Genomic DNA, 19,198 nt, shown 5'->3' on the forward strand with positions numbered 1-19,198 from the left:
TTGTCTTCTCCCCGGCTTCTGTCCTCACTTGGTGAGCTTCCCGTGGCATTGCTGCATTCTATTCGCTGCATCTTTTGTCCGGACAACGAACCAAGCTAACTCTGATCTCATTGAATCAGAATGCTGTCAATGTCGCATCTCTTTCGCAACCTTCACCAGTAGCCTCCTTTCGTCACGTCTACTGTCCTTCCTCTGTTGGCAGTGCTTTTGTCGTCTTCAGCTACCTTATAAACCCCCGCGTCGTGCTATTACAGACGACCCCGCCCCCGCAAACCAGTGCTTTCGTAACTGGTTCCCGCAAAACAGAAGAACGTTCTTAGGATGTTACTAGATACAATGGTCGGCCAGGAATCGGCCACGAGCCCCAAGGTGGAGGACCTTGCTAGTATTAGCGAAATCCCGGTCGATGTGCCTGGTGAGCTTATGTTCTTCGAGGTGTATGCTATCTATCTGTGAATCCTAACGAGAGCAGCTGCGCCCAAAGAGGACTCCAAGGAAACTAACGGCCAACCTGACTCGAAAAATACTGTGCCTCCCCCCAAGACTGACAAGCCCCGCCCTCATGGGTGTACGACCTGTGGCCGGTCTTTTGCTCGATTGGAACACCTCAAGCGCCATGAGCGCTCGCATACAAAAGAAAAGCCCTTTGAATGCCCCGAATGCTCGCGCTGTTTCGCTCGTCGGGACCTGCTCCTCAGGCATCAGCAGAAACTACACATGACTACGACTCCATCATCACGCCCCAGAAATGGCCGAAGAGAGAGCACGGGAGGCGCATCGACTGGAGCGAATCGGGTTCGCAAGAACTCAATCGCTAGTAACTCGAGTAACATGCGTCCCAGAGCAAACACCATCAGTCATATTGATGGGGCTTCCTTGGGAATGGTCAACACCTCTAATCCCCCACCAGCGCCAGCTGGCCACTCGGGTCATACTTACCATGCAAGTATTGGCTCCGCGTCAGTGGGTTCAAACCTGGATTTCCGAGGTTACTCTTCTGGTCACCATCCTTCTATGAATGGCTTGACAAAACTAGAAACATCGGGTTTGCCCATGGATATTTCTGGGGGGCTTCGCACTGCTCCTGTCTACGGTAGCTTTGACATCAATGTGCCTGACATGTTCATGGGCCATGGCAGTACCATCAATCCAGCGCAGCTTCACTTCGGAGGCTCACCCCAGACCTACGGGAACGACTCGCCATCCTCCCCTTATACTCATGGTGCGCATCATATGCCTCCTGCGGATGGGATGATGGAAGACGATTTCAGCTTCGATTGGATGAACACCTTTGACCCTGCTATGCCTATGGGTAAAAGCGCTGATTCAGCTATCGATGAGTCGTCCCCTTCCGCAATGAGCACGGGCAGTCAGAGTGGAATCAGCGAAGCCATGATGGATGGCTCCCATCGTTATTCTATCTCGTCGAGCAGCTGGCACAACCCGTTTCCCCCACATTCAGCGGCAGCCTCCGGCCAGTTCCCCCTCGAGTACACCTCGTCCAGCTTCAACGATATAGGCATTCCACCGGAAACTGTTTCGCCGAAGTCATTGATGGCTCAGAATCCTTTTGCAGAAACATATGCAACTCCTCCATCCATGACTTCCGTTGGCCAGCCCTTGATGGGTGGACATTCGCAGAGTATGTTTTCATCCTCTATGGCAACAAACGGAGAATCTCCTAATCCTTTCAACCTCCCTTTCGCGAATAGTGCCCTACGAACTCACCATTCCCCAAGCTCCACGGATACCTTTACAGACTCCACCCGACAGGCTCTATTAGCAAGCATGGCGCGCCCTACCAGTCTCAATCACCGCAAGTATTCCCAGCCCGCCAGCGGCATGATTCCCTGTCGCGATCTTTTCTCCCGTTCTTCCACCTTCACCGGCTCCGGTCAATTACCTAGCACCTCGGACATGCAACGCTACATCTCAGCTTACATCACCTATTTTCATCCACACATGCCGTTCCTTCACATCCCGACCCTTGACTTTCAAGCGCCCGAGTACACCAACAATCTGCGGACCCCCAGCGGCCATCTCAATCTCAGCTCTACCGGCATCACCGGAGGTGGCGGCTCCTTGATCCTCTCCATGGCAGCAATTGATGCCCTCTACGAATTCGATACTGCGGCCTCCAAGGACCTGTTCGAGGCTGCCAAGAAAATGATTCAACTCTACCTAGAAGAGCGACGTAAAGCGGACATGTCGACCCCGGTCGGGCGCCACAGTAACGCTCGTGACAGCTCGGTGCATAATACGCCACTCTGGTTGGTTCAAGCGATGCTCCTCAACGTCATCTATGGGCACACCTGCGGTGACAAGACGTCTGCTGATATTGCGAGTACTCATTGTGCGGCGTTAGTCAGCCTTGCCCGGGCGGCTGAATTGAATCGCCACCTAGATGCAAAAGATCTCTCTCAGGATTACCTCACTGCGGGACTTGCTAGCCGCGTTGGTACTGATTCCGACAGTTGGGGCCAGTCACCAGCCGGGCAACCCAAAGAGAGAAGGGACTGGTTGGAATGGAAGATCGTAGAAGAGCGAAAGCGCACTCTCTACGCAATATTTGCTCTTTCATGCTTCCTTGTGTCAGCTTATAATCATGCACCCGCTCTTACCAATTCTGAAATTCGCCTCGATCTGCCCTGCGAAGAGGATCTCTGGGCTGCCGAATCCCCCCAAGCGTGGAAGAAGCTAGGTGGACAGTCAACGCCAAAGAAAGGGCTGTCCTTCTCCGCCGCTTTGACTACGCTTCTTACCGCCAGTCAACGAGAGCAGCAATCGTCCACGACACAGGCCAAAGTATCTGGGAACGATGTTTCTGAGGAATCTCCTAGTAGCGAACTCAAACCTAGCACTTTCGGCTGCTTGGTTTTGATATATGCTCTTCACAACTACATCTGGGAGACTCGTCAGCGCCACATAGGCCGGCAATGGACTTCACGCGAGAATGAGGCCATGCAAGCACATATCGAGCCCGCACTGCGCGCCTGGCAATCCGCTTGGGCCAGCAATCCTGTGCATAGCTTGGAACGCCCAAACCCTTTCGGCGCAGGGCCTCTTTCTGCTGACAGTATCCCACTGTTGGATCTCGCGTATGTGAGGTTGTTCGTTAATTTGGGGAGATGCAAAGAAGCATTCTGGCAGCGTGATTGGAATGCCATGTCAGACGAGCTTGCGCGTGGAACAGGGGTGGATCATCCCATGGACGATATACCATCTGATGTGCTGGACCCTTCCATCACTGAAGGTTCCAACCACATTGATCATCGGCGCGATTCTGTGGCAGACCTGGGTGTAGGTGATCTTGCTATATCCAGTACTCCCACCCAGGATCATCCTTTGCAAACTCTCATGGGCGTATACCGGCCTGGCCAAACCAAACGTGAAAAGCATTTGCGCAAGGCTGCCTTCTATGCGGCTGACTCCATATCGATGTCCGATCAACTGGGGAATACCTTCGCTGAATTCACCTGCCGGGAGCTGCCCATTCAGTGTGCCATGTGCACTTTCGACTGCGCTCAAGTGCTGGCAGAATGGATCACTACTGTCCAAGAACGCGTCGGCCCCTACCTAGGTGTTCTTGGCCAGGATGATGTCGACCTCATGCAAGCCACCAACCTTCTCTTACTTGAGGAAGAGGATTGTAAACTGTTGGGAAAGATCAAGGAAATCCTTTCCAGCGTTGAAAATAAGATGCAGAGAGAAGTTCAAAGTGGCATAACCATGTCAGCCCTGAGCGTCCTACAACGTCTGCCTAGTGTTGTCGAAGGTGGTTATGGCAGCAAGATCCTGCTTGCCACTGCAAGTCTCCTTGACCGGGCCGCTGTGTGGCCAGTGACGAAACTTATGGCTCGATCACTAGAAGCCCAAGCTATGCGGCTGAAGGAGCGTGCACAGAGCTCGACCCTGGGAGCCAACTAGCTCTATAACGGGATGGCTTGTTGGCAATGTAATGTTAATCATGCACCTTCTCCTAGCAAATATTGCTAGGTAACCCGTCCAGACTAGCTATGCTACCATGGATTGGCACCACTGGCCACCTTGGATCTACAATGTATCCCAGGCCTAGGTCACCCGCGTTCCATCACTCAAGCTCTTGACTGGTCTGCATTATTGTGCATCAGGATGATGGAGTGATTACTGGGGCAAGTAGGCTTCTCCCAAGCATCTTGAGTGCAAGCATCACGCACAGCTACACCGCACCTTTATCCTATATCTTCCTTTTCCTGACTTGTCGACGCCAGCAAAGCATGTGTTCGGGTGAACTGACATTTTATCGCCGGTGTCCTTTATCCGCTATAACCCCTTCACGGATCACGCAAGTGCGATTATATGTTTTATTATTGAGTGTTTCTTTCTTCTGACGCTAATTTTCTGTGCCACTACCAAGAGATGTTCTGTGTATTTGTTTCGATTTGTGACATCTGGGAAAGGCGGGACCTTGACAACGACCAGGGAGGGTTAGTTGCTTGTGAACCTAACGACTGGACATGGATCTTCACGATACCCGAAACCATTTCTGATGACTTGCAAGCATGACATTCCGATATTGAGACGATAAGTGCCATATGTTGAAGTTGGAGCCTTTGATCTATCATTTGTGCATATATTATATATATAAAGCGTGTACATATTCAGACCATGTGAAATTGAGACCGAATGAGATTGGCATACTGACTCTGTTATCCTCGTCTATATTGAAGAGTATACCTTTCCCAAACGCAGCAGTAGTAATAATACGAGCAGTAAATACACTCATAGTAGATGATGTTCTCTCACTGTACCATCATAATAGGGTGCAGCCTTCCCGCTCTGTAGTATTGTACTAGTAGATAAAAATATGCACCAAAGCAAGCCAGGGTCCCATGCAACTAACTTACACGGAGGGACGTCTATGAGATTATCAAATGTATAATAACCGAAGCCTTCCTGCTTGGACATTCAAACATGCAGCTAAATCGCGCTATAGGGAGGGCGGAAGGCCCAGTGATTATCCCGATCAGTGCCCTAGTATGAGTTCAACACAATAACTACCAACCAACCATTTTGCCCCAACAATGGCACATATTCAAAATATGACTCAATGGAAAAGGAAATATATAAAGCTTGGAAATGATCCGTTCTACTTTTGTACCATACACCATGATGTACCATAAAAGAAATACTAGTACTGAATCTATACAATAAGTCTCTCGAAGGAGTACTTGCCCGCCGCTTTCCGCCGCAGATAACCAATCTCTCTACTACTTCTCGTCTTGACCTCACCGGTCGACAACTTGACCTTCGTCTTGCTGACATCATTTGATCCCGCCTTGAGCGACAACGGCAATAGCTTGCCGCTAGCGTCACCCTCAAGACCTTCATCGTCCTCCGTGGCGCCGAAGACCATCAGGTCCGCGCCGTTGAGCTTCTCGAGCCGCACCATAGCAGAGGCAGGGGTATCGCTACCGGAGTCGACGGCGACGGTGGTGGTGGCGGAGCGGATAGCGCTGTTAGCATAGCGGAGGTATTCGTGGAGGATGCCCTTGAGGTAAGTGGCCTCTTCGATGCCGGCGAGGGCAGCGGAGATTTCGGACTTCAGGTCGGCGATGAGTTCCTGGTCACGGGCTGTGATGGAGTCGTCGACGCCCGAGGCAGCAGAGATCCAGCCGGAGGGACCGATGGCGTCAACGGAGGCGTTAAGGAGGCCGACGATTGTGGAGAGGGAGACCGGGGGTTGGGTTTGCTCGGCGGGGACGGGGATGGGAGGGGATTCGGTGAAGCGGGAGGTGTAGCCTCCTGTTGCGAGGGAGAGGCGGAGATGGTGCACCATGGAGATGATCTCGGTGCGGGATAGGGCGGAGCGGATGGATGTGGTGATGGCGGGGAGGGGGTGGCGGTGGATCTTTTCGAGGGTGGTGTTGAGGGCGAGGAAAATGTTTCCGAGGCTGGGTTCGGCGTGGGAGAGGGCCTGGGTGGGGGTCTGGTCTTGGTCTTCGCCGTTGGTGAGCGCCTTGGGGGCTTCCTCGTCTAGGGTGACGGAGCGGGAACGAGCAGTGTTGATGAGGAGCTTGAGGATGTAAGCGAGCTCGTCGGTGGAGAAGAGGACGCGGCCTTGGAGGACGTCGATGAGGCGTTGGAGAGATGGATCCAGGTCGGTCAGGGCTTGGATGAAAGATCCGGTGGGGAGGGAGGGGAGGATACGGGGTTTGAAGGATCGGCGGAGAGCGATCTCGACGTTGTTCGGGGACAGGTGACCGATCTGGATGAGCCATTGGCAGGTTTGCTGGGGCCACAGATTGATGGACAAGCGGAAGGAAGACGCGGCTGACAGTTGGTCCTGGCTTGAGGCATCGTCTTTCAGCTTGAATATCAAAGACAAAAGATGGACTGTTGTCTCCGGGTTGACGTAGTCGTCTGGTGAAGGGAAGCCGTTAGCACCGAAGTAAGCCAGTACTGCACGGTCGAAACCATCGGCGTCCTTGGCCTCGGCACACTGACGGAGGTCAGCAGTCAGCTTGTTCCAGCGCTCGACTTGTTCGGGCGATGAGAGACCCAGAACTGCTGTATCCTCGGTGCGATGCTTCTTGGCGGATCCGATACCCCGGCCGATAGCGTCAATCAGCAAGCCATCCCTGGACCGTTTAAGGGAGGGGTTGGCAGCGTTGTGCGACGGGCTCAAGTCGAAAGCGAGCAGAGTGTTGTCCTTGGTAGCAATAGCAACTCCCAACTTGGCGTAGTAACTAACGAACGTTGTGCGCGCCTTAATGCCGGAGGCACTGGCTGGGATGTCGCTGACAGCAATGCTGCGCTGCACGGATTTGTATTGCGTGTCGTAAACTGCGATCATGGACTTGCCGGCTCCGATCACGGACTGAGGCGAGATACGCATAAGGGATGAGAATTCCTCATTCTCAAGTATGAACTTGGAGGTCATAGTGGGAGTGTACTGGGAAAGATCGAAGTTGATGTATCCTTGTCCGAAGGAAACGTTCAGGCCAGCTGATCCGGCATGGAAGTACCACTGTGAGCCACGGGTCTCGATCGTCTCAGGCCCATCGACGTCGGGCAGGTTGAATGTGATCAGGTGGCGCATCTTTTGGCTTTCGTCGTGGCCCGAAGAGGAGGCATTGGCTGGAACGGAGAACATTTGGACCTTGACGTCGCTCAGTTTCGTGTGCTGAGAGCCAATGGGTTGCGAAACAAGTAACAGCACCGAAGGTTCGTCGACACCAGTCTCTGTAAGGTTTCCGAAGGCTAGGGCGGCCAAATCCTGTCTGCGCTTGAACAAGGACTTCTTCGCATCTTCGAATTCGACGAGGAAACACGAGCGAATCTCATGGGTTGTGCTGGATTTAGCGACCTCGCTGTGCCGCAAGCTCCAATGCTGGGTCTTGAGGTCCGAAGACAGGCGCCGGACACGTCCGTCTTGATGAACAGCCAGAACATCGAACGATCCTTCCTCTTCCTCCGCCTTAGACTCGGTTGGAACAATTCCAACGAAAACCGCAGGACTTTCCGAATCGGTCACTGAATAAGACGAAGAACCGATGGAAGGCGCACTAGAACCGTTCCCGCCATTCTCCTCCACAAATGACTTGATCTGCTGTTTTACGGCGACGTAGGTCTGCCTCCTGACAAGAGACTTGTTGATCTTTCTGCGCACCGAGCATGGCTGGCAGGAGAACGCGGATTGAGGTGGGACGGCGTAGGAGGTCACCAATTTGGGTGTTTGGATCTAAAGAGATTCGGCGAGTCAGCCTGTAAAATCCCTGCCAATGCTGTATCCGTGGAATCCATGCATACGTTGTAGATATTCACGGCCTCTCCATCGACCGCAACGACCACTTCATGTCTCTTGCGCTTTTTCGAGTCGGCCAAGCTATGCACTTCGCCTAAGTGGGTTTTACCGGTAGACGCATGCAACGGGCGCGGCAAATGAGCCAGCACCGACGGTGGTTGCAAATCCATGATAGTAAGAGCCGGTCTGAAAGAATGCGATCGAAGCGCAACCGTTCTCGCCGAAGAGCTGAGGCACCTTGGACATCCTGAAGAAATCCGTTCCGTATGGCTTCCCGAAAAATTTCCGGGCTTACGTTATGCCGGTCTCCGGGCGGTGTGCCCCAATGGGGTTAGAGGCCACATGACTGCGGGTCTTGTATGGATTGGGTATAGTTTGAAATGACGTCCAAGGCGGGCATTATTGGCTCCATCGGTGGCCGCGCGGAAACACGCGCTGCTTCGCGTTGATTTCGTTCCTTAATTGCTTATTGTCGCTGCAGCTGTGAAGCTGACTGCAAACAATATCCTATCCGCTCCTTGACATTCTTACCCCAGTTCATGTCTTGATTACAACTTTTACCTAGTAAAATTCCCTTTTGGTGATGAGCACTGGCTCATCCTATGGATGCATCGTGGTGAGCCAGATCTAGTATGGCTATGGGACAGGGAGAGCAGCGTGCCATCCATCCGTTCTTTCGAAGAGGTTATTGTCCCCTTTGGCTTTCCCATGACCATTGATGCTTATGTTTGACAGAACTTGGAATAGCCACGGGCCCAATTGGTCAAACACCCGTCAGCAATCACTCTTACGAAGGCCCGGAACTTCTGCACAAACAATCGCCTAGCAACCATGTCCCTCCCTTGTCCTCCTGCCCCGAGCCATCCGCTACGCCTGTTGCAACACTAGATCATGATCCGAACGCTAGTCGGAGGAAGCGAAGGAAAACAGACAAGGAGAAATCGGATCCAACATCGTCAGGTCAGGGATCTGTGATGAGTTATGTCATCTCCAAAGATGCACGATCATCTCAAGATAAAGACTCCCCCTCGGCTGAAACTGAAAGCGCAATTATAGCTGAAGATGACCCGGGCCCCCAAGAACCCGAAGCTGACACTGAGTCCGCTACCCCTGCTTTGGAGGGACTGGACGCGACGAAACAAGAACCCGATCACCAAGAATCTGCAGTCGGGATTACAAACGAACCGGTGGCAGAAAGAAGATCACCTCGGCAGAAAACGATCAAGCTAAACCCCAACGGAAAGTTGTTGGCTTCTCCTGTGGCGGTTAAGTTCGAGGATAAACCCAAGAAGACGAGAGCCAGCAAGCGTAGCAAGGTGGACTCCCAAAAGCTTGCCGGCCTCGAAGGCAAAACTGTAATCATCCGATACGGCATGGAAGGCAATGCGAGGGAACAGGTGGGAAAGCTGATTAATGAGATACTTGCTGGTCAGAAGAAGCATGAGGCCTCTAAGAAGGCCTCCCAGCCTGTTGCCCCCGCCTCTTCTACAGCCGCACAACAGCCACAGAGACCTACACATCCATTCTTCCTGAAGAAGCCCACGCGCACACCAGATACCATAGACTCGCAGTGCCGGGAGCCTAATACTATCAATTCACAGCCGTCCGCAGGAACAGGACTGACAGCACGCCCCTTTCCTGGCCAAGATACGGCCTCGGCAGCCGTCCCTTCCACCACTTTCACATCATTTAAGCACCGCCGCTCTAGGTTTCCGGAACCCATACAGCCTATTTGGCCTCCGCGCGACCTGGTCCATGTCCGAGGCATAGAACACAACACCCGGAATACCGCCACTTCCAAGCCCGTCGTGCGGGATTTGAAGAAGGCAAAGATGGCTGCTATTAGTATCCATGATAACGAAAGCGTACTTGTACACCAAATACGGAAATACTCGTCAGACTCTCCGCAAAGTTTAAGGATCCCTTCAAGACATGTCGCTAGCGGGAAGGTTATACAAACAGCTGTGACCAGACAACTATCAGCATCTTCTCACGACAAAAAGACACTCATGGGAGCCTGTCACCCGGCCCTTAAAAGACTCCATTCCTCTCTTCCCTGCTCGATGACTCCTTTCGATCAAGGGGCCTTCGAAACGATGAATTGGACTCAGAAGTATGCTCCACAATCGGCTGACCAAGTTCTGCAAACCAGCAAGGAAGCATACATGCTACGGGACTGGCTGAAATTTCTGATGGTCACAACAGTCGACACTGGTAAATCCTCCAAGGGCGATGAAAAATCGAGAAAGATTACAGAGGAAAAGAAACGCAAGAGACGCAAGAAGGAGAACTTGGACGGCTTCATTGTGTCAAGCGAGGACGAGGCATACGAATTGGACCCTGTTAATGAATCGGATGATGAACTAGCGGGAGATGTCACGACGAAGAGAACGCTGGTCCGGTCCAATGACTGGTCACTGAGTTCAAAGTCAGGAGCGGATAGAGCTCGCGTATCCAACGCAATCCTCCTCAGTGGTCCTCCGGGATGCGGTAAAACGGCATCAGTGTATGCGGTGGCAAAGGAGCTTGATTTCGAAGTCTTCGAAATCAACCCGGGTAATCGACGCAGTGCCAGAGATATTGTGGAGCGCGTGGGTGACATGACGCGAAATCATTTGGTTCATAACGCGAAAACTGGCGAAGTATCTGCCGCAGATGCGCCGGTTGAAGCACCAGCCGACGACAAGCAAAACAAACTGATGGGCTTTTTCAAGTCTAGCGCTGCTAAAGATTCAAAGCAGACTCCCGAGGTCGACGCAAACAGCGCTACTCAAGTGACCGATATTAAACGGTCTCGGAACCAGAAGCAATCACTCATATTGTTGGAGGAGGCTGACATTCTTTTCGAAGAGGACAAGCAGTTCTGGTCTGGAGTCATGACACTAATTAACCAGTCGAAACGTCCTATCATAATAACATGTAACGACGAGAACCTCATCCCTCTTCAAGACATAGGATTTCATGCCATCCTTCGCTATCGAGCTCCTCCACTAGACCTTGCCGTCGACTACACCCTCCTCCTGGCTGCAAATGAGGGCCACATGCTCAAACGCAACGCTGTTGAGGACCTATATGCGGGCAACGGCAGAGACCTTCGGCGGACCGTCATGGAACTCGGATTCTGGTGTCAGATCGCGGTTGGGAGCGAAAAGTCTGGTCTCGATTGGATTATCGACCGGTGGCCACGGGGTTCAGATCTCGACCAGAATGGCGATCCGCTCCGAGTGTTGAGTTTGAATACATACGAGCCACACATGGGCTGGTTTAGCCGCGATATCTTGATGTGCAACGGCGTAGACGCTGATATAGAAACCCAGCATGAGGCCTTCAATTGGTGGCAGCTTAGCACACAAGAGTCGGAGAGTATGGCAGATGCCAAGTCTAACCTTTCCAAATCGCCATTGAACCCGGTTTCGGCTACAACGAACGCTGAGCGGATTGATCAACTACGGCAGGCGTCCGAGCTTATGGATATGAAGAGCGACCTGGATATTCTTGGCTCCTGTTGCTCGATTGAAGCAAAACTGGTAAGCCATGGCGTGACTGTCATCCCATACACAATCACCAGACATTAACCGTTTCTCTAGGATGTTGTGGATACGTCGGCTCCTTCCATGCCCGAGAAGCAGCGATCGAACTACGCTGAAGGCTACACATTACTCGACACCTCCCTCGTGCCTGACTATTCGCAAACGCAAACTGCCATTGCTTGTACATTTGAGGTCCTACTTGGGAGGGCCTTTCGGCGTGACGATGGACAGGACGAGGCCGCTCGAGCTGCCCAGGTGCTGGAAAATGTTGCTAAGCCCGACCCTGCGAATACGTCCGAAGCAGGTCTTCTCTCCGCATTCGCGCCCATTATGCGGGCTGACCATGTGTTTCCTGCACCTACGGGACGCTTGGCCCCCTCATTCGAGAATGGCCTGGCGCCTATTGCCGAAGATCTAGGCCCGTACATTCGCGGGATCATGTCCTATGACATGCGTCTCGCACAATATCGACACTTGCTGACTGGGGCGCTATCTGAGGACCAGAGCGGTACGAAACGCGGGCGACAGACCAGGGCTAGCCGAGCGGCGCTGGAAGGGGGGAGCAAGGCTCATACGCGGAAGGAAAGATGGTTTGCATCAGATGCGAATCCATCGTTGATCCTGGCCACTGGCAAGCAAGAATGGCAAGATGTCTTGGTGCAGAAGGGATATTTTGCGGTGCCCTCTGGTGGGGAAAGCATGCCGGAATGCCATGAGCAGGCATCGGAGAGTTCAAGTGAAGGAGGCATCTAGCGGTGAATGGGTGCACGAGATGGATGTGACTGCATTTTTAAACAAGCGTATATAGTATACATAGATACCAGATGGGATGTGACGCCATGGAATAGAAATAATGTGCGAGATGTGTTGTTGTTGACAGTAAAGTGCAGTTGAACCATGGTAGTCGAGGGGGTCCTTGACTTGCCAGCCGCACTAGCGCCTCCCGCCGGTGGAGCGCCGACTGTCCCCCAAAAAGAGACGGACTCTCGCTCACTTGCACGCGTTGCTGCTGTCTTATCATCACCCCCGAAGGAAGAGCAGGCCCTTTTCCCTCGCTGGTACCCGATTGTTCATCGCTGATATTTCAATCCACTGCTTACTATCCTCTATTGCTGTCTGATCTGCTGCTTCTAAACCCTCTGTGGCCGTAGAGGTGTCTGTCGTGGTGGTGTGCCCTTTCGCGCAGCACTTATCATCACTGCTCCTCTCCGACCGAGCTCCGCTTCGTCACTGCCTATCAACAGTCGCATCCATCGTCCCCAGCCACCACCGTCTCCATGTCTCTGTTCGGCACCTCGCCGGAGGACTCTCCACTGGCTAGTTCGACCCAGAGGTCCAAGGCCTCCCTTTTCGCCGACGAGCCGCCTTATGGCAGCAATACTGGCAATGCGAGTTCCTCCCTGTTCGCCGATGACGACAGCTCCGGCTCACCTTGGATGAGTAATAATGCCAACAAGCGAACGTCCAAGGAAGAGATTGTGAAGACCCTGCTGCCAGATTCCGATGTCCCCGAGACTTATATCGATGCGTATGATCTAGTGCTTAGTGCGGGGGACCGCGTTGGAACCGGTGTCGGGTTGACGTCCATTCGGGAAATACTGTCGGGCAGTGGCCTGAGCGCCACCGATCAAGCGAAGATACTCAACCTTGTTATCTCGGGTGATAGTGACAGCTCCAATGGTCTTGGCCGGGGAGAGTTCAGTGTCCTACTAGCGCTCGTGGGTCTTGCGCAGGAAGGCGAGGACCTTACGTTTGATGCAGTGGACGATCGACGCAAGAGTGAGTTGGCGCTGAAACTTGTCTACTCTAATTAAGCCACTAACGGGCGCGGCATGCAGAGCTCCCAGTGCCGAAAAGCTCTTACCTCGACGCATTGCGCGCCAAACAGGAATCGGCTACACCTGTCCAGTCACAAGACCGTCCCGCTACGCCTCCTCCTTCCTCCGCCCCCTTACGAGAACCGAGCTCGACTCAGTCGCGACGATCTGCCCGAGGGTCGATGGGCAGCTTTGAGGCGGATCCGTGGGGTAGTCCCCAGCTGCACCGTGGTCATAATCATGCCCAGACCGAATCTGAGCACGCCGTGTTGAATGGGTTTGGGAGCGTGCGGTCGGGATTCAATGCCTGGTCGAGTAGGGCTAGTGACGGGGATCATACACACGGAGCGTCCGATAACGGCCGTGCCAATGGTCATACCGATACTGCACCCAACAACGCTGGATTTGGATGGGGGGAGAACGCGGGGAATACATCTGAGGGCAGTGGTGGTGGACTGGGAGGGCCTGTCCGAGCGGGACTTGGAGGCTTTGGCTCCTCTGGAAGCGATCAGGGCGAGCCTAATCCCCGTCGGCGGTCGTTGGGGATAGGCCGGGTCAGCAGCCCCCGTCTAGAGGAAGTCATAACAATCACGCTGCTCCCGGAGAAAGAGGGCATGTTTATGTTCCAACATCGCAACTACGAGGTGAAATCGGCGCGTAGGCAGAGTACGGTCGTGCGACGGTATAGCGATTTCGTCTGGCTCCTGGACTGCCTCCACAAACGATACCCATTCCGGCAGCTGCCTTTGCTTCCACCCAAGAGACTTGCAGGTACGTTTGAACAAAAGCTTGTTACAAGCTCTCCAAGATTACTTACCTGGTAAAAGTCAATGGCACTCACCTTGCAGCGGATTCCAATTCCTTCCTTGAGAAGCGTCGCAGAGGACTCGTCAGATTCACCAATGCCCTCGTTCGTCACCCGGTTCTTAGCCAGGAGCAGCTGGTTATTATGTTCCTAACCGTTCCTACGGTATGTCTGATTTTGATTTCTCCTTTTGAATACTTCTAGGTGGTAGGAGCTAACGTTGGGTAGGAACTCTCGGTTTGGCGTAAGCAAGCCACAATATCGGTTCAGGATGAGTTCACAGGCCGAGCGTTGCCTCCCGATCTGGAGGACTCGTTGCCGTCGGATCTGACAGACATGTTCGATACGGTTCGTAGTGGTGTCAAGAGGTCTGCCGAGGTATACATTAATCTATGCACTTTACTCGAGCGGTTAGCCAAGCGCAATGAGGGGCTTGCCGCGGATCATCTGCGATTCTCTCTCGCCCTTCAGTCGCTTACTGAAATGACGCGGGATACGTATGCCTTTGACACGAACGACGTGCCGTTGCTCAACGAGGGCATCAAGGCCACCGCGAGGCACCTTTCGGCCAGTCAGAGCTTGTTGGAAGATGAAGCACGAGCCTGGGAAGAAGGAATGCTGGAAGACCTTAAGCGCCAGCGGGACTGCCTGGTCAGCGTTCGCGAGATGTTTGACCGGCGAGACCGGTATGCGCGCAACAACATCCCCCAGTTGGAAAAACGGATTGAGAACAGCGAGAGGAAACTGCAAGATCTACGGGCGCGGACTCAGCCAGTAAAGCCTGGGGAAATTGAGAAAGTAGAGGAATCAATTGTCAAGGTATGGACTTGGGTTACCATTTCTGGAGAAGGCAATGTGGGGGAACCGAAAAATGGAAAGGGAGCTGACCTTGCATGTTACTGCTGTAGGACAAGGAATCGATTGTGCATCAGCACGCACGTGGGGTGTTTATCAAGGAATGCATCCGCAACGAACTTATGTATTTCCAACAGAGCCAGTATCACATCAGCCGGCTTCATCAGGACTGGAGCCAGGAGCGAGTGAAATATTCGGAGCTGCAGGCTGACAATTGGCGGTCACTGAGCGATCAAGTGGAGGGAATGCCACTGGGTGATTAGACTTCGACAGGGTCCAGTCTGTTCCCCGTTCCCCGTGTCGCTGTTGGCGCGTATGTCTCGATAATTGTGTGTGACTTGTCAATGTGGGAATTAGTATCGGCGGTGGTCTTTGCTCAAAATCTTGTCACTTTTATTTGCTTCTCACACGCATAATGCCTCGCTTATCTCCCCCCCCTTTTTCCGCTGTGTTTGCTACGACGCTGTTCCATCTACGCTGCTGTGTTGTTTAGCCTGAAATCTGTTGTCTTCTTTTATTTTTCGCCCGTGATGTGTTTGTTTGTCGTGCTTCCAAGCGACTCCTGTTCTCTCCGTGCTTGGCTGCAGATTGCAGGGATGATCTTTTGACACATGGTTGGGTTGCTTTTTGGGACTGACCTGCAGGAGAGAGCACTTGCATGCAGAACCAAGTCAAATTGGGCATTCATCGTGGGTCTGTCTGTCTGTCTGCCTCGTGCTAGTTTTTTTTCTTCCCCAGTTGACTTGAGCTCAGGTGACTGGTGGGTTGTCTCGTAGAAATTTTCCCATGAGTAGTAGTAGACCCAGCAGACACTAACTGGTAATCCGTACTTACTGCTGACTGACGCTAAATACTCGCATTCAGCAAGTGTGTGTATTACTATTAGATTTCGATCCCCCCTTCTCCAGCAGACAACACCAGGAACAACCCCAAACCATCCAATTTAGAAACCTCACTACCCGCACTTAGGTTTACAAGGTACATGACGTAGGATAAAGTCACGAACAGAACCCCAAAACCAGCATGGCGCGCTAGCCGGGATAAAATCAAAGTGAAGCAGCACCTCATCACCCACTCACTGTAGAGTCGAATTAAACCTGACCCGGACCCCATTGGCTAAATTGAAATACCACTAGCTCAGTAGTTGCAGCCGGAAACTACTACATACATACGTATCAAATATCGTGTCAGTTCCTGGGCACGTGCAACATGATGCAGCGAGGGCTAGAGCGTTACTATCTACTACCCATAATTCAAGTAATCTGGTTAGTGTGCAGAGCACCTATTACTTAACAAGTACTAGTAATAATAATAATCAATTAATCTATAATTTTTCTTCCCTAGCAAGTACCTAGTATGTGATAGATACTGATTTAAGATCCAATCCTGCAGATGCAGGAGATAGGTAGATAGATCGATGGTTTTTATCACACTAGATATATGTCATACTTGGGGTTTTCTTCATCCCCATATTCTATTTGTATTGCTGTTATGGTATTACTACGCTATGTGAGATGCAAGAACTTGACGAAGCGGAGTGATGGGGATGCTTCGAGGGGGAGAGTGACTGATACTACTATAGCGATAGTTGATGGATTTGTGTTACCTTCCTAGTGTATTATTGAACTTAACTGCTGTTGAGGGGACTAGAGGGGACAGTTGTGGTGAGATTGAGATAGTGGTAGTAGTTGTATTCGATGAGGGATTATTGCTGGGTCTAGTCAGTTATAGAGTTGTTATTGATGGGTTTTCCATAATACTGATTTGTGATTCTCATATTTGACCTGTGGTGGATTTACTAGCACTTACTATACTATACTCATAATGAGATTTCGCATAGTCTAGTCATTTATTATATGGCTTAAATGTCAGCAAATGAATGAAATCTGATGAATAGAATCGTATTAGTATACTCTTTTTGTCGACGTGACCTCAATTCCTTGCAGGAATAACTATGTCTTTATAAATTCTAGAAGTTGTAGGTATGTGACAGTAATAAAAGAGTATAAATGTAGTGATGCTATTTGACTAGTAGTAGTATGCCAAACAGTAGACGACTAGTAGATAGAGTTCAGCAACATCACAATGATGCTTTTCCTTCTTACTGTAGTGTTCTGGCGCCCTCCTACGTGGGGTGGCAAGGGGCACAGGCTCGAGTCTAAATGAAATGTAGACATAATTGAGTTTGTCTCAAAGCTTATTTGGCATGGTGGTGGGAGACCCTCGAGACTGCCTCCATTAAGTCAACTAGTATCTCTCGTGGCGAGCACAATAGACCTATCCATTCTGTGTCTCTTTGGATCGCTTTCTGTGGTTCCCCTGCAGCTAGTAGACAACCTAAAAAAAATCTGTCTCCATGCAGTTCACTCAACGGCTAGCATTGGGTCTCCATGCCTGCTAAGGCAAACGAGCATTGGATTGGGCTCTGCTGTGAACTTTATTCTTGTTCACACTTCGTGGGTTTGAAAGTACGGTGCAGTATACGCATACCTACCATACATATCTACCTTCCTCATGCAGTTGCAAGGCATTCGGGTTTCTGCAGTGTAGACGCTAGTTAACCGCCGTAATAGCATAGAGCAGAGTCAATTGTTTGCACAGCCCACCTGCCACTCATCATGCAAGTCGCAAGTGTTTGGCGCGGCTAGTCATGAGCGGGCATTTTTCAGTCTGTCACGCTCACACATTACCTACCAAACAAGGAATATCTGCATAGGATATGGCTGCCGTTGTCTAGACCGGACACGTCGGGATAGTGTAGGTTTTGTGGGAAGTGGATTAACAGTTTGTTTGCCGTCTTCCAGTTTCTGCTTCATGCTTTTCTAAACATATCGAGAGGTTTCTCGTATGCAGTAGAGGGACAATGCCTATTTTTGGATTTCTGCCATTGGGTTTCATCCGCTCAATTCCGGTTCTGACCCACCAGAATAGACATTGGGATCAATTCTGTATAAGTTGAGTGGTATGGCGAGCACCCTCAAGTCGAATCTGACTGTGCTCCAGTAAAGAGCCCAAGTGGTTGAGTCCACTATGAAGGGCAACAGGCGGAGTAAGCGAAGGTGTACCTGTTCTAGTATCTGGTGTACCTGACTCGCTGGATCTAGTCCACACTAGGCCAGTTCCGAACAGTCAATCAGAGTGCTTTTCCCTTGTGATAGTAATCGGAGAGCGCTGGACCTGGGAATGGAGACGGAACCTGGTGGGTTGAACTACCACTGACTTACCAGATTGGTACTAAGCGGAAAGAGACCGTGGGAGACCCAGCGTAAGTGGCGGGCGAGAGAAGAAGTGCAAGAGGGGCTGCTTCCCCACTGTGGAGTGAGACTAACGGTCTAGTGTTTCTCACCGCCAATAAAGACCGGCAGGAAAAGTCTCGGCAGCCTCGCAGGGCGAAGAGCGATAAGCCCCCCCGGCTTGCCCGAGCGGGTTAAGGTGGGAGATGTTGGTGCAGCACCGATCTCATGTGGAAAAGGGCCAAAAAAAGTGGGAAAAAGAGAAAGGAAAGAGAGAGGCGCTATCGCTGCATGGCGTCATGGTAGTTGATTGGCACCAGCTGGTGTGTGTGATGAATGATGGATGATGAGGAAGATGTTTTGGTGACCAGTGACTGGTGACACGGTCTCCCACCTGTCATGGAACTGGACCTGGAGATGAGGTTTGACACGAGATCAAGCTTATCCTGCATCCTCCATCTGATACATGCCACAGAATTGGCCGGTTACAGTATCTAGACCAATCCATCTATCGAGTTATCTTTCTCCAGGTTACACGGGAAATCTCCCAGCGGTAGGTCAGATCGGAGGAACTGGTCTGGGGCAAAATAGACAGGTGGTACTGCTGATTTATGTCGAATCATCGGGAGAACTGAGCACATCGGCCACTTTTCTAGTATCTACATCGTGACTAGTATTGACTGGGGCAACTATCAATGGATGGATGGAAGCAGGTCCCGGAGATGCCGGGTGAGAGAAGCCGAGTTGAAGAGTTGGAGAGCGGGTTCAGCTTTACGCGAGGTTACCAAGTGGGATGCCAACCCGGACTCTTGGTCATTGCCAAGGGATACTCGGGAAATGAAGGAAGTAAGCCAGAGTGAGATGAAGATGTGTACAGTACACAGTAGAAGGGAAAAAGTTGACTAGAAACGGGCGAGAAGAGGAAACGAAGCAATCTAAAAACGAGAGTCCCGCTCCGCCAAGCCTCAAAATTGTTCGTTCCGCGAACGACCATGGATCCTCTCGCTCTGTGCTTCCTCCTCTTACTACCAAACTAACTTAGTTACAGTGGCAGAGAGAGGGGGAGAGAGAGAGGAAAAAGAGTTATTCGCACCATTCCCCGCCCGGTCTGATCCGCGCTTTCTGATTCCTTCGCCCCGTCGCTTTCCTGCGTAATCGCTTTCGTTACGTTT

At 51.7% G+C, this 19,198-nt stretch overlaps 4 protein-coding genes across 4 annotated transcripts; 3 read left to right on the forward strand and 1 right to left on the reverse strand.

Annotated features, from left to right (window-relative positions):
- The first annotated feature begins 65 nt into the window (after positions 1-65).
- On the forward strand, positions 66-4,158 carry amdX (putative C2H2 transcription factor (AmdX)). Its single transcript, XM_026775255.1, has 2 exons — positions 66-415; positions 473-4,158. Exons 1-2 carry the CDS (start codon positions 322-324, stop codon positions 3,925-3,927), a joined length of 3,549 nt encoding a protein of 1,182 aa, XP_026627041.1. The 5' UTR covers positions 66-321; the 3' UTR covers positions 3,928-4,158.
- A 1,024-nt stretch (positions 4,159-5,182) lies between these two features.
- BDQ94DRAFT_169560 (uncharacterized protein) lies at positions 5,183-7,956 on the reverse strand (the record flags this gene model as incomplete). The annotated part of the gene is made up of 2 exons (XM_026771321.1): positions 5,183-7,723; positions 7,792-7,956. 2 exons carry the CDS (start codon positions 7,954-7,956, stop codon positions 5,183-5,185), a joined length of 2,706 nt encoding a protein of 901 aa, XP_026627042.1.
- Positions 7,957-8,418: 462 nt separating this feature from the next.
- On the forward strand, positions 8,419-15,056 carry BDQ94DRAFT_158982 (uncharacterized protein; the record flags this gene model as incomplete). The annotated part of the gene is made up of 9 exons (XM_026769023.1): positions 8,419-8,476; positions 8,582-11,313; positions 11,374-12,046; positions 12,468-12,542; positions 12,580-13,095; positions 13,155-13,904; positions 13,961-14,103; positions 14,167-14,757; positions 14,871-15,056. The coding sequence occupies 9 exons, from the start codon at positions 8,419-8,421 to the stop codon at positions 15,054-15,056; spliced, it is 5,724 nt and encodes a 1,907-aa protein (XP_026627043.1).
- A 3,356-nt stretch (positions 15,057-18,412) lies between these two features.
- On the forward strand, positions 18,413-18,751 carry BDQ94DRAFT_22117 (uncharacterized protein). The gene has a single exon (XM_026775256.1). It carries the CDS (start codon positions 18,493-18,495, stop codon positions 18,694-18,696), a length of 204 nt encoding a protein of 67 aa, XP_026627044.1. The 5' UTR covers positions 18,413-18,492; the 3' UTR covers positions 18,697-18,751.
- The last annotated feature ends 447 nt before the right edge of the window (positions 18,752-19,198 follow it).

The sequence above is a fragment of the Aspergillus welwitschiae genome, assembly GCF_003344945.1.
Source record: "Aspergillus welwitschiae strain CBS 139.54b unplaced genomic scaffold BDQ94scaffold_13, whole genome shotgun sequence".
Taxonomy (NCBI): Eukaryota; Fungi; Ascomycota; class Eurotiomycetes; order Eurotiales; family Aspergillaceae; genus Aspergillus; species Aspergillus welwitschiae.